This window comes from Hirsutella rhossiliensis (genome assembly GCF_020360975.1).
Source record: "Hirsutella rhossiliensis strain HR02 chromosome Unknown scaffold00019, whole genome shotgun sequence".
Lineage (NCBI taxonomy): Eukaryota > Fungi > Ascomycota > Sordariomycetes > Hypocreales > Ophiocordycipitaceae > Hirsutella > Hirsutella rhossiliensis.
In genome coordinates, this window is record NW_025408685.1 from 582,392 (window position 1) to 595,174 (window position 12,783).

The 12,783-nt window shown below is 52.5% G+C and overlaps 4 protein-coding genes across 4 annotated transcripts; 1 reads left to right on the forward strand and 3 right to left on the reverse strand.

The window, feature by feature from the left end:
• Window positions 1–202: 202 nt before the first annotated feature.
• HRG_11219 (DDE superfamily endonuclease domain-containing protein) lies at window positions 203–1,452 on the forward strand (the record flags this gene model as incomplete). Its single annotated transcript, XM_044869689.1, has 5 exons — window positions 203–745; window positions 791–1,005; window positions 1,057–1,085; window positions 1,277–1,345; window positions 1,403–1,452. The coding sequence occupies 5 exons, from the start codon at window positions 203–205 to the stop codon at window positions 1,450–1,452; spliced, it is 906 nt and encodes a 301-aa protein (XP_044715242.1).
• Window positions 1,453–2,600: 1,148 nt separating this feature from the next.
• On the reverse strand, window positions 2,601–3,763 carry HRG_11220 (uncharacterized protein; the record flags this gene model as incomplete). The annotated part of the gene is made up of 3 exons (XM_044869690.1): window positions 2,601–2,694; window positions 2,833–3,186; window positions 3,240–3,763. 3 exons carry the CDS (start codon window positions 3,761–3,763, stop codon window positions 2,601–2,603), a joined length of 972 nt encoding a protein of 323 aa, XP_044715243.1.
• A 2,715-nt stretch (window positions 3,764–6,478) lies between these two features.
• Window positions 6,479–7,105, reverse strand: HRG_11221 (reverse transcriptase (RNA-dependent DNA polymerase) domain-containing protein; the record flags this gene model as incomplete). The annotated part of the gene is made up of 1 exon (XM_044869691.1): window positions 6,479–7,105. One exon carries the CDS (start codon window positions 7,103–7,105, stop codon window positions 6,479–6,481), a length of 627 nt encoding a protein of 208 aa, XP_044715244.1.
• Window positions 7,106–8,493: 1,388 nt separating this feature from the next.
• Window positions 8,494–11,435, reverse strand: HRG_11222 (integrase core domain-containing protein; the record flags this gene model as incomplete). Its single annotated transcript, XM_044869692.1, has 3 exons — window positions 8,494–9,669; window positions 9,826–10,961; window positions 11,162–11,435. The coding sequence occupies 3 exons, from the start codon at window positions 11,433–11,435 to the stop codon at window positions 8,494–8,496; spliced, it is 2,586 nt and encodes an 861-aa protein (XP_044715245.1).
• Between the last annotated feature and the right edge of the window lie 1,348 nt (window positions 11,436–12,783).

Consider the following 12,783-nt stretch of genomic DNA (forward strand, 5'->3'; position numbering starts at 1 on the left):
GTGGAAACCGTGGAAATCGTGGAAATTGCGGATACCCTTCAACAAGAGCTGAGGTTACTAAGCAGCCTCCACCCGTACCCGTTGGCGGGGCCCTTCGGGAGCCACTAACGTAATCCACCCCCTTCCCGGTCAGACCCCCTACTCGGTCAGAAAATTTCCCCACCGCCGCGACCCACACTTATGGCAAGACAAACCGAGCACGATGACGGCGACGGGAGACCAATCGGTTCCACGCGAAGAACGGGTCCTGCTCGCCGTCAGGGCCTATCAGCAGGGCCAATTCGGAAGTACCCGCAAGGCTGCGGCCGCATACGACGTCCCTCAATCGACAGTATCTGATCGACTGCGCGGTGTCATTCGCCGACGCGACGCTCAGATGAACAACCTGAAGTTGACGGCGACGGAAGAGACTGCCCTGGTACAATGGATCTTGTCGATGGACGAGCGAGGGATGCCGCCGACAGTGGCTTACACTCGTCGGATGGCCAACTTATTGCTTTCCGAGCGAGGCAAAGATCCTGTCGGGGAGAACTGGGTGCGGAAGTTTGTTGGCCGCCACGGCGAAATCAAGGCCAAGTACTCTCGCCGATACGATTACCAACGCGCCAAATGCGAAGACCCCCAAAAGATCCAAGGATGGTACGATCGAGTCGCGGCGACGAAACAGAAATGGGGGATTCTTGACGAGGATGTCTATAACTTTGATGAGACGGGGTTTCAAATGGGAGTCGCTTCAACGGCGAGAGTCCTTACCCGGTCTGACCGGCGAGGTCGGGCAATGCTCACGCAGCCTGGAAATCGTGAATGGGTTACCGTGATCGAGTCTATCAATTGCCAAGGTTGGGCTTTACCGGCGAAGGTTATCTTCCAGGGCAAGTTACACCAAGCAAGCTGGTACGAATCAGGAGTGCCCGATGACTGGCATATCGCCGTTAGTGAGAACGGCTGGACTTCCGACGACCTTGCTTTGAATTGGTTAAAGGAAGTCTTTGATCCGAATACACGGCGCCGTACGGTTGGTACGCATCGACTTCTTATTCTCGACGGGCACGGCAGCCACGTCACGCCGGAATTTGACAAGTACTGTACGGCCAATTCCATCGTGGTACTCCAAATGCCTGCACATTCCTCACATCTCTTGCAGCCTCTTGATGTCGGGTGCTTTTCGCCGTTGAAAACAATATACGGCCGCAAGGTTCAAGAGAAAATGCTCGCTGGGATCCATCATATCGACAAACATGACTTCCTTCCTATATACTTAGAGGCTCGCCGACAGGCACTTTCACCGTCGAATATCCGAAGCGGATTTATGGCAACAGGCCTCTTTCCGTTCGACCCGAACAGGGTATTATCGCGGTTACAAGTTCAGGTTGACAAAGTTGGTAACGATCACGGCGACAAGAATACTCCAAGCCCCAAGAAGAGCCTGGAAGCAGCCAAGACTCCGTATAACGTCAACCAGCTTACCACTCACGCCGAAAGGCTTCTTCAACGCCGGCCACAAAATACAGACTCGCCAGTCTCACAAGCTATCAACCAGCTTATCAAAGGATGTCAAATGGCCATGCATAGCACCGCCCTCCTTGCCGACGAAAACCGGCAACTTCGGTCAGAAAACCAGCGGCGAAAGCAGAGAAAAGAACAGCGCCGTGAATACATTGGCGACGGCGGTACTCTATCGGTTGCAGAGGGCACGGCTAGGATAAAGCGACGGAGAGAAGAAGAAGAAGAGCGGGTTAAGCGACGGAGAGTGGAGGAAGAGGAGAGGACCAAGCGCCGGCGAGAGAAGGACGAGGAGCGGGCCAAGCGACGACAAGAAGAAGAAGAGCGGGCCGAGCGACGGCGACAAGAGAACGAGGAATGGTTCAAGCTACGGCGAGAAAAGGAAGAGGAGCGGGTCAAGAAACAGAGAGCAAAGGAAGATGAGCGGGCCAAGCGACAGCGGGAAGAAGAGGAGCGGGCCCAACGACAGATAGAAGAGGAGCCAAGTGTCCCAAGACAGCGTGCACCACCACGGTGTAGTAAATGCAGGTCTTTTGAACACACTGCCCGTACGTGTAATAGATAGTCGTAAATCGAGTTACTTGTCTCTTGGAGTAAATATGTCGTGGTATTGTGCTCAGTTTGTCTCGCCGTAAGGTACGGACGGGCCTTGTCGGTGGAGAATTTTTGACCGAGTAGGGGGTCTGACCGGGAAGGGGGTGGATTACGTTAAGGGGACAAGCCCCTTAGTTGGTGAGCTAATGTGTGGACGCGCCCCGAACCCGTGCACGCGGTTTATGCAGGCAATTGCGTGCAAAAGTCAGCCCACGCATTCCACGCCTGTCTAGGCCTAATAAAAATTGGTGCATCGTGTACAGCGATTAAATCATGGTATATGAAGCAATTGATTATCTGGATTCCAAGTGTTGTGCGCAGTTGCATGGCGTTGAGGCATGCATGTGTTGCTGTTGAAACGTGTGGCCGCCCTCTTTTGCCCCATTTGACCCCTATACCTACACTCTCCCTTTATCCTCACTAGATTAGCTATTTAGCCAATTTATATATCAATTAGATCTTAAATCGATGCCCTTTCAATATAGCTGTCTCGAATAATAGCCTCAAGTCTCTTCCAACCTGGCTCGCGTGGCGTAGGCGTGCCCGGCGGCGACGATGACAGCGAGGGCTCCGTAAGTGGCGGCGATGACGATGGTGCTCGTTGTGGCAGCGGCGGCTGTTGTGACGATGTGATAATCTCAATAGACCCTCTCTCAATATGAGGCCATTGAATTGACTGCAACGGTCTTTCTGATGCGCAAGCTGCGGCCACAGCCGCTTGCTCTGCTGGCGTACCGTCGGCCTTCACGCCAGGGCGCACAAAGCGGCGTGCGGGTTGTGTCTATCGTGAACTTGTCTGCCGGCTTGAGGAGGCGTGCATACATCTCTTCGCTTGTCTCGAGGGCAAGATAGTCATCGCTTTTCCCCCAAGCGAGCCACTGTTTGATCGTGAGTCTTCTTGCCTTGCCATTGATCACTTGGAACTTCTCGTTACGATATTGCTCGAGTAGCTGTTCCCTCTCGCGACGAACCATAGCCTTTAGTTGGCGAAGCTCCTGACGATGTGACTTCTGGGCTGCGAGCCTCTGGGATGACTCTTGTGACTGACGAATATCCGCAAGGCTGACGCTTGTATAGAAAGTGCCCTCGCTGGCCTTGACAGCCTTGCCTTTCCGTGTACGGGCACTCATCTAAGTTTGTACTGGTTGACGATGTCTTCAAGCCTCTGGAAGAAGGCCTCGATATAGCAGACATCACTAGCCTCAAATGTCTTCCTAGCTCTTTCTACAGCCTTGATCGTTGTGACCCGAAGTTCTGGATGGGCGTCAATCCAAGCATTGTACCAATGCCTTCCAGGTGCTCGGGCATTAGGATCACGGCGTTGAAGAAGGGTCAGGGCGACAGCCTGGACCTGTTGCCTAGTTGCCGGGAAGCCGGAGCGTTGAAGCCACGTAACATAAGCGGCGACGGCATCGTCTTCATCGTCAGAAAGAAGTCTTGGTCGGCCAGCCGAACTACGGCGGCCAAGGGCACGCTGTACGGCCTTTTGAACAGTCGAGGAGGGCACGTTGAAGATAGCTGCAGCCTGCCTAATAGAGACGGGCTTGGCAGACGAGCTACGCGTCTGCCGGCGCCTGCCATACGTGAGGTCGTCACGAGAGGTAATGACCAGCATTGCAGCCTTCTCAACGGCGGCGGCGGCGGCTGCGCCGGCGTGGGTACGCATAGTGATGATGGATGTGATGCACAGTCTGACTACCACGCGTTACGCGTATTTTTGGTGGGAGCTACGGTCAAGCGCGAGTGGTGGGGTGTGCACGGGTTCGGGGCGCGTCCACACATTAGCTCCCCAACTAAGGGGCTTGTCCCCTTAGTGGCTCCCGAAGGGCCCCGCCAACGGGTAAATGTGGAAAGAATTTCCACATGTGGATCCATATCTACCATCCACACCACGGCCGTGATCTTAGTAATCATCCACATCCACTCCACATTCTCGAATGTGTAGTGGAGTGGAGTGGCTTTGAACCCTGCGAACGAATAATCAGAGGAAAGAAAGGGAGGAGTTTTCTATATAAAGAATTCCTAGATCTAAGACTAGTTGTCTAGAATAATACCCTGCTGCCTAGAGGGATCGAACGAATAATCAGAGGAAAGAAAGGGAGGAGTTTTCTATATAAAGGGACTTTATGTCTACTAGATATCCTTTTCTTAAGCAAGCTTTCTAGCTACTCTCTAAGCAATACAACTACTAAGATCACCTCTTTACCTATCTTCCTACCTACCTTCCTATCCGTCGTACGGACACTAAGTAATCTTAGTGAAAAGTGTCGGCAACTAAGTGATTTACCGGTGATCTGCCGGATCCCGTGGCCCGCCGGATTTCAAAATCACTTCCGACCATCTTCAAACCATCCAAGGTACGCCATCACGGAAACGCCACAAACTAGCAGCTACAACGCCAGGCACAACACGTTCCGACACGCAGAATTGGATACTGGTTAGCTTCTCACCCAAACACGGCACCCCTAGTAATCTTAGTGAACGGGCGTGCCGGGAACAATCAATTTAGCAAACATGTCACACTCGCTGAAGGTAGTCATGTTCGCGGGGTTGTGGTTGCCAACCACTATTGGCTGGACTGTCGTGGTGCTTACGCTGGCATCTATGCAGCCCTCCACTGTGAGAGGAACGGCTGTAAACCAGTGCTGTTCGGAGCCCCGGGTTACATCCGGCAAGACCTCAAGAGAGGTTGGCCAGATGTCGCCGTGGCTCGGGTAACATGCAACAATTGCCCCCGGGGTTTCTCATGGCCCCAGTCAATGGGCCTAGTCGATGGGCCCCAGCAGAATGGCATTTCAACTTGCTCGGTGACACAGGAGAGCGACCAGAGCCAACCGCCCCTGCAACCGCAGTGTGCCACTCTCGGTTGTGGCCAGTAATGCGCAGCGACTTCATCACGGGGCGCGCAACCAGGAGAACTTGCCCACGGGCAGATAGGGACCGTAGGGTAAAGCCTACGGATGAGAGTTTCACGATCCACGCGCACTGAGCCAAAAACAAGAACAAAAACAAAAACAAACACAAAAACGGAAACAAAACAAAAGACAAAACATGTCAAAACTAGACGACCGTCCAAACGTGGCGTGGTATGTCGGCGCCATGTGACAAGCCGGAGGCGGGAGTAAACGACTACCATGCACCACCACCCTTTCGCCAACCCCACCCTTTCGCCAACTGTCAGACATTTGGCTCCACACGGGTCAGAGATGGCATCAGGCAATTGATGAGAATTATCTAAAGAACAAGAAGTGAACGAACGCACGGAGTTGTGCAGCTCTTTATACGCAAATGAAAGGTCCGTCGCGTGATTACGCAGTAGTGGTTGCCTAGCAGGCAACAGCGGCGTTGCGAGTAACATCGCCACTTCTGTCGCGAAGCACGTCTGAGATCTTGAGCTCGGGATCCCATAAGGGGTATACAGCTAAGGGCCCCGACGGGCTAGACAGAAAGGCAGCCTGCAGAGAGTTCTGCGGCTGCAGAAGACTATTAGGAGACCGCATTAGGCAGCCACATAGGCTGTAGAGAGACTGCATATACGGGGGAAGCTGAAAGAGCCCTCGGCGACTAGGAAAGTCAGTATGCAAAGGGGGCTGGGAAAGGAGCCCAGCCCCTAGATATTGTACCTATACAACTGAAAAGGGATATCAATAGGGAACCAAGGGATATAAATAGGAGCCTAGAAGAGGGCATTTGCAAGAGGGACAGACACGACGGAATACAACACATCATACCCATCGTTACACAATCAATGCCCACTTGCATGCTCTCTTCGTGAGAACTTCATGAATAATCATCCTAGGCAGGCTTGATATGCGACACACCCCCCAGCGTTGAGTGATCAAGTCAACGCTGCTAGAAGCTATCACAACCAGCCTGACCTAGAAGGTCATCGACATCCCACTTCCAAATTTGCTTCCTCTTGATATCTGTCAGATTCAGCATCGATCGGAAGTGCTCGAATTTCGCTCTCGATAGCGCTTTGGTCAATCCGTCTGCTGGCATCTGATCAGTCTTCAAGTATTCCACTAGGAACCTACCCTTCTTGAATTCCTGTTTTAGCCACATGTTCTGTATGTCAACGTGCCGCAACTTGGTCGTGATTCTCTGGTTCTCCTCAACCACTAGTCGGATCGACTGAAGGTTGTCGCAGTAAATCTTCAGAGGCCCGAGATCAAGAGAGATATCCTTAATAGTCGGTCCAGGGCGTAACTCTCCTTGGTTGTTCTCTCTAGGCTGAGAATTTCTGCTTCGGTGGTTGAAGACGTGACTGTGTCTTGGAGCCCAGCTTTCCATATGACCGGTCCGTTGAACAACATCATCACATATCCCTGCGATGAACGACGGGTCTCGATATCATCTCCAAATGACGCGTCGCTTGCGATCACAAGTACCTCTCCTGATGCATCCCGTCGTACATGATTGCAAGGAATCTCGTTGAGTATAGGTATCGGATGCATTGGTTTGCGGCTTCAAGGTGTTCAGGCGATGGGTTTGTCAGGAACCTCGCGAGCTGGGCTGCTGCTCGTGCTATATCGGGTCTGGTCATGACCGCGATATACATCAAGGATCCAACTCGTTCCTGATACGCCTTTATCTCTTCCTTGGTAGCCTGCCCGTTGTACTTGACGAGCGGGATCGTCGCGATGGGGATTGATGGTACTCGGAGTTTCAAGTCGCTGAGCTTGAACTTTCGCGCAATTTTCTCGACGTACGCGTCTTGGCAGAGGTAGATCTTCCTGTTTGGTCGATCCCTTACAACTCTGATGCCAAGATACCACTTAAATTCTTCTTCGCGCAGATCGTATTTGGATTGGAGATGCTGGACCAGGTCGTTTACCGCCTTCTTCTCTTGCCGTGGGTTGAGAATCAAGATGTCGTCGACATAGACAAGAGCCAGGATTTTGCCGTTGGTAAACACACAAGGTTCTTCATCCGTACGGTCAATCCCTGCCTCCTTGAGGGCCTGGGAGATCTCATTGTACCAGAGCAGTGGAGACTCGAAGACCATACAAGGCCTTGTCAAGTTCCGCGATCATGGTTGAGCCTTCTCCAGGTTTCAAGAAACCAAGTTCTACAAAGCCTTGCGGGAGCCGGACGTAGACGGGATGGTCCTTCTTTAGGTCGCTGTACAGGAAGGCGTTACCAACGTCGAATTGTCTAACGTCAAGACCGAATCGGGCTGCGATTGCCATCACGATTCTGAAGGTTTTTGCTGCAAGGGTGGCTGCATATGTCTCCCGTCCGTCGTCCTCGTCCTGCAGGTCGCCACGGACGCAGATCCGAGCTTTGCACCTTTGGGTATCCGTCCTGATCAAACTTATAGGTGAACACCCACTTCAGTGGAAGAGGCGATCCCTGTGCCTTGCTGCGTTCGACCAGTCTCCAGGTGCCACGTCGGAGGAGATCGTGCAATTCCTTCCTTATGGACTCTTTGAAGTCTGGGCCCATCGGGTGGTTTTCTAGATCCTGGTAGCGTTTAGGGAGTCGTACAAGGTCATCGCGGTGAAATCGATGATCTCGTGCCGTCTTAGAGACTGCGGCAAGAAAGACACTATGAAATGTTTCGAGGTTTCCTCTGGATGTTGATCCGCTGGAAGCAGGGCCGTGAAAACGCTGTTGACGTAATCATCGTGCTTCCTCTTTGGCTTTGGTGTCCGGTCACTCTTGCGAGTTGGCTGGTCACCGTAAATCGCCTGTTGACTGCGGCGGGTGCGCGTTTTGCCGCGTGGTTCTTCAGGAATTGGTTGGTCACCTGACGGCTGCTTGTCCGGTTGCATGCTATTGCCTTCTGAGGAAGGTCGCCGGCGTGGGGGCAGCGGGTGGACTACGATCGTGTCCCGGTGACTCCTTCAGGACTTGGATCGCTTGAATCAGTCGACCTTTGGCTATCATAGCTTGTTTCTCTGTCTTGTTGGGGCAGAGACTCTAACTCCACTGGAGAGCTTTCGGCGTTATGATGCTCAGTTAGATCGCTGTTTGAACCAGCCACAGAACGTTGGGCAGGTGAGCTCGGGTCTGTTTGCAACGGTGGGTCTGGTGTTGAAATCTTTGAGCCGGTTGACCTGGAAGCTGGTGAGGCGTCCCTTCTGTCCAGCTGTGGTGTTGGTTCCTGTCACGACCCTGCGCGCCAGCGTAGAGACACCAGCGCAGAACCTCACCAGTGTCGCGTGCCCAAGCAGCATCACGTGCCCACGTGCGACCTCGTGCTTACCTGAGCGCTGCTGAGGTAACCTCGTGCATATGCACATAAGGGCCAGCTCGGTCGTGTAGTCTAGTCCTTCTTTCTTGCTCCTTAGCTTTGAGTCTTCGTTCATAGTGCCAATACATCTTTATAGCCGTCAAGGCTCGTATGTGCTTGGCCGTAACAGTTCCGGCGTCGGAAGGACCGGGATTCGCTCAGAGGCGTGAGAAGTCTGTCTTGCGAAGTTGCGATAGAGGCTGCAGAAGCTGCGATCCAGCGTCTTTAACATCTGAGATGGCACCTCTAGTGTCTTCCACCCCCGAGTTCGAACCCTCCAGGTCGCACCCCAAGATATGATGATCAAACTCATAGAGAAATTCATCCAAGAGCGTGTCCCAGTCTCGCTGAGGAAGCGGATCGAGCGCCTGTGACGTTGGCTTGTACTCGGCGATTGCCTCAGTCTCGAGCTGTTCTTCCTTCTCTGGATCAAAGAATTCCTCCTCGTTGAATCGTACATCTCGGGACAGGATAACCTGATAATCCTGATTGAGCTTGGGGACCCAGATGCGATAGATATTGCTGGCGTGGTAGCCAACAAGGTATCCAACGTGTGCTCGTGGGCCAAGCTTGAATTGATTGATGTCTTTCCGGGCCTTGTATCGGCTGTTCAGGGGATATGCTTTGCATCCATACGCATACACCCCACGCCAGTCTGGTCGGAGATCCTTGTTTGCATCAAAGTCGACGTTTGGCGGTCTGTACCGGTACCATCGAAAGTGTTGGTGAAACCAACGGTCCATTTTCTCCTTAGGCGACATCCAGTCGTTCCTCCGGCTTGGAAGGATATTGTGTATCCAAACGGCTGCACGATAGACTTCTGGCCAGAGTTCTTGCGGCAGAAGGCCGAACATACAGCGCATTCGTTGCTGATTAATACCCCCAGGTCGTTCCGCACCACCAGTCGGTTCCTTGGTGTGCGGCGGCGGAAGTTCAATCTCAATGCCTACTTCTGTAGCCCAGATCTGGAACTCGGAATCGCGTTGGAAGGGCAGGTTGATGATGGTCCTTTCGTTGTCGATTTTGATCTTGCAGATCGATGCACCCGTATGTCGTTTAACTCGGGCTTCAAAGTCCTTAATGATCTGGCTGACTTCCGTTTTTGAAGTCAAGGACCAGGAAAACATCATACCGCTAAACTCGTCGGTGACAAGTAGAACGTAGCGGTGTCCGTTGTATGCCGCAGGGAACTCGAAAATGTCGATAAAGACCCGAAAGAACGGTTGCCTTGATTTGTTCGGGGATTCCCTGCGGGAGATAATCTCGGTTGCCTTGCCGGTGCCACAGGCCGTGCACTGAACGGTGGTTGGGCCCTTGATCCGGATGCCCTTTGTCTGTAAGACAAGTTGTTCAAGTGCTTGTGGCCCAGCGTGGCAGGATCGGTGATGCCAGGTTTCGGACGAATCCAATCGTGGTGGAGGCGGAACCCTTGAAATCGCCATTCTCTGCCGTCTTGGCCTAGTGTTGTCTGTCTGAAAGGAAGAAAATACGCCTTGGAAGGCGTTGAACACGGAGATCAGTGATTGTGGAAGCTTGAAGTAAGAGCGGGAAACTGGCTTGTATTCGACTACGTCGAGATCGTACTGGTCTGTAAGCCGACAAAGGATATCATTGTCGTCATAGGTTCCCATTCGAAGCGTGTTGTCGACCCCACAGTGCCATAGACCCTTCCTTGCAAGCTTCTTCGCGCTGACAATGTTCGTGTGGAATCGTGGCACATGCGCAACGTCGAGAAGAACAAGGGCGCGTGTGTTTCTTCCGTTTTCGCCATCCAGAACATTTTCCACCCTTCGAGTGCCCCGTGCTTCGACCTTCAAGGAACCTTCTCCGATCATAACGTAGTCGGTTTCCTCAGCTTCGCGGATGTCGGTCAGCAGACTCTTGTCATTGACGATATGGGTAGTTGCTCCACCGTCATAGATCGTCGAATTGTAAAGAGGATGCTTCTCGCGTAGAGCTGAAAAGACCGAGTCGGTGGTTCCACTTGTGAGGCCTTTTGCATCGATTGTCAGTCCGGCAAAGTCGCCATGTTTGCGTGGGTTTCCTTTATCTCCTGCTTGATCTGTCTTGGCAGTGGCTGCCGAGGCCTTGACCGTGTCTACAAGACTCTTCCACTTGGCTTGCTTGAGAGCTTCCTTGCAGGTCTTGACGCGGCTGGACTTGACTTGTCGTCCATCCTTGGACTCGCCATTGATTGCAATTTGTACAGCAGCGCAGTCAAGGGACTTCCATCGGTGCTTAGACGACGGCACTCCGCATGGACAGTGGCTTTGAGCTGCATCAGAGGCGGCAAACACGCTGTCAGACAGCTTGCTGCTCATTCTGGTGCTTCGGACCTGCTCGTGGAACAGTTCGCCCAATGCGCGTAGTGTGACATCAATCTTGAGGCCGAACTTTTTGCTGTTCATGATGTGGACCTTCTGCTGGCTTGCCCATGTCGCATCAAAGGCAGAAGTCGCTGTGAGAAAGTCATTGAGGGCAGACTGTCCTTCAAGCTCGGCGATCTTGTGTCGTTCGCCTTCTAACTTGGCTTTATTCCAAGCCACGAGCCAGTCCTCCGGCTTGACTCTCTTTGTCTGGGTGAGGACCTGACGGTATCTTAAGCGTGCTTCCTCTTTCTGTTCGTCTTCAGAGGGCGCAAGGCTTGATTTCAGGTCGCGGACAATAACGCGAAGGTCAGACTTGAAGTCGTGTTGCCAAGATAGGTTTTATCGACAGTTGATCGGACCCAAACAGCGAGTTCAGCATAGGCGCGCTGCCGGTTGGCGAAGGTCGCTAGCTTGACTTTGTATTCGGACTGAAGACGTGTGAGTCGGGTCCACTGACCATCGTTGAGGTCAGTGGCCGGGTCTGGTCTTGGTCCGGCAGATGCAGCGTTCTGCTGGTATGCGCGTGCCCAAGCGTTAAAGGCAGACTTGTTGAGTGACTCAAGCATTTCCTCGGAAGTCATAGGCTCCTTTGGTTCCTCCAGGATCGGAGCATCCTTGTCGATATCGACAAAGCCAAAGACCTTGGAAGTCTCAGCCCTTGAGACGAAATCGTCGTACCAGGAAGCCCATTCGGACGGTCTGGAGAGCGTAACCTCAGACTTGGCTGTCATCTTCGGAAAGCCTTTGGTGTTGGGAAATGGGCAGCAAGGAGGATAGAACGATTGGCGTAAGCAAGCAGACAAAAGCGGCAGGGTTTGTATCCCCTGAGTGATGTGTGCGTGTGGCGATAGGCACCGTGCGAGCGATCTTGCACGATGGTCGGAATCAGCTATGATGAGCGCCTAAGTGCTACCGGGCTCATAACTGTCAGACATTTGGCTCCACACGGGTCAGAGATGGCATCAGGCAATTGATGAGAATTATCTAAAGAACAAGAAGTGAACGAACGAACGCACGGAGCTGTGCAGCTCTTTATACGCAAATGAAAGGTCCGTCGCGTGATTACGCAGTAGTGGTTGCCTAGCAGGCAACAGCGGCGTTGCGAGTAACATCGTCACTTCATGAATAATCATCCTAGACAGGCTTGATATGCGACATCCTACCTACCTACCTACCGACATTCTGTCTCAACATCAATCTGGAACATCTCAACAACCATGGCGGCTATTGACGAAGTGCTTGCTTTCCTGAAGTCCTCAGAATCGGTCAATTACGCTGAAACAGCTCGCCAATTTGGCTGCGATGAGACCACGTTGCGCCGCCGCCATCAAGGCAAACAGCGCTCAAGAGTGAGTCTAGGGCTGATATTTGAAGATTTTGAAGTCGAATTGGCCTCGGGACCCTTGAATTGAATGAAGCGGAATCGGGTAAGGTCTTCAAATTCGACGAATCGAAAATCAGGAGTCTTTATTCAATTCATTCATCAAAATCTTGAATGAATGGCGATATGGTCGAAATATATGGTGAAAAAAAAGGATCACCCCGCTTCGCAGCTGCCAGCCAAGGGGGCATGCAGGGGAGGAAAAGGCTAATGCCCAAAGCCACCCACCAAGGGCCTCCCTTTTCTTTCGGAGCAGACACACACGTACACATCAAGAAACTATCGGGAAGAAAGACAGACATCAGATATGTGTCAATTGCAGCGCACCTGTAGGAGCGCGTTCCACTTTTGCCTGCATGGCGCAATGGTCTTCGCAACAGAAACGAGCTGCTTTGACCCCCATCATACCAATAGATTCCACAATGCACTTTCCCCATTAGGCACGCCACAGAACCACCGTTACGGGCGACTGTAGGCCAGACTGTATCAAAACGGAGTAATCAAACATACACTCCAGATTTTCAAACATACACTCCCGACCTAAGCCCCATTTGGAAGAAGACCCCGCCACCAAAATTTGGCGCGCGCTTTCCCAACGCCGCTGCCGCGGCTGCCTGCCTAGATATATTGTCGCATATCACGCCCGTGTCAGTTCCTGAAACCTTATGCTCGATCACTGCCACTGCTGCGCCGGGCTT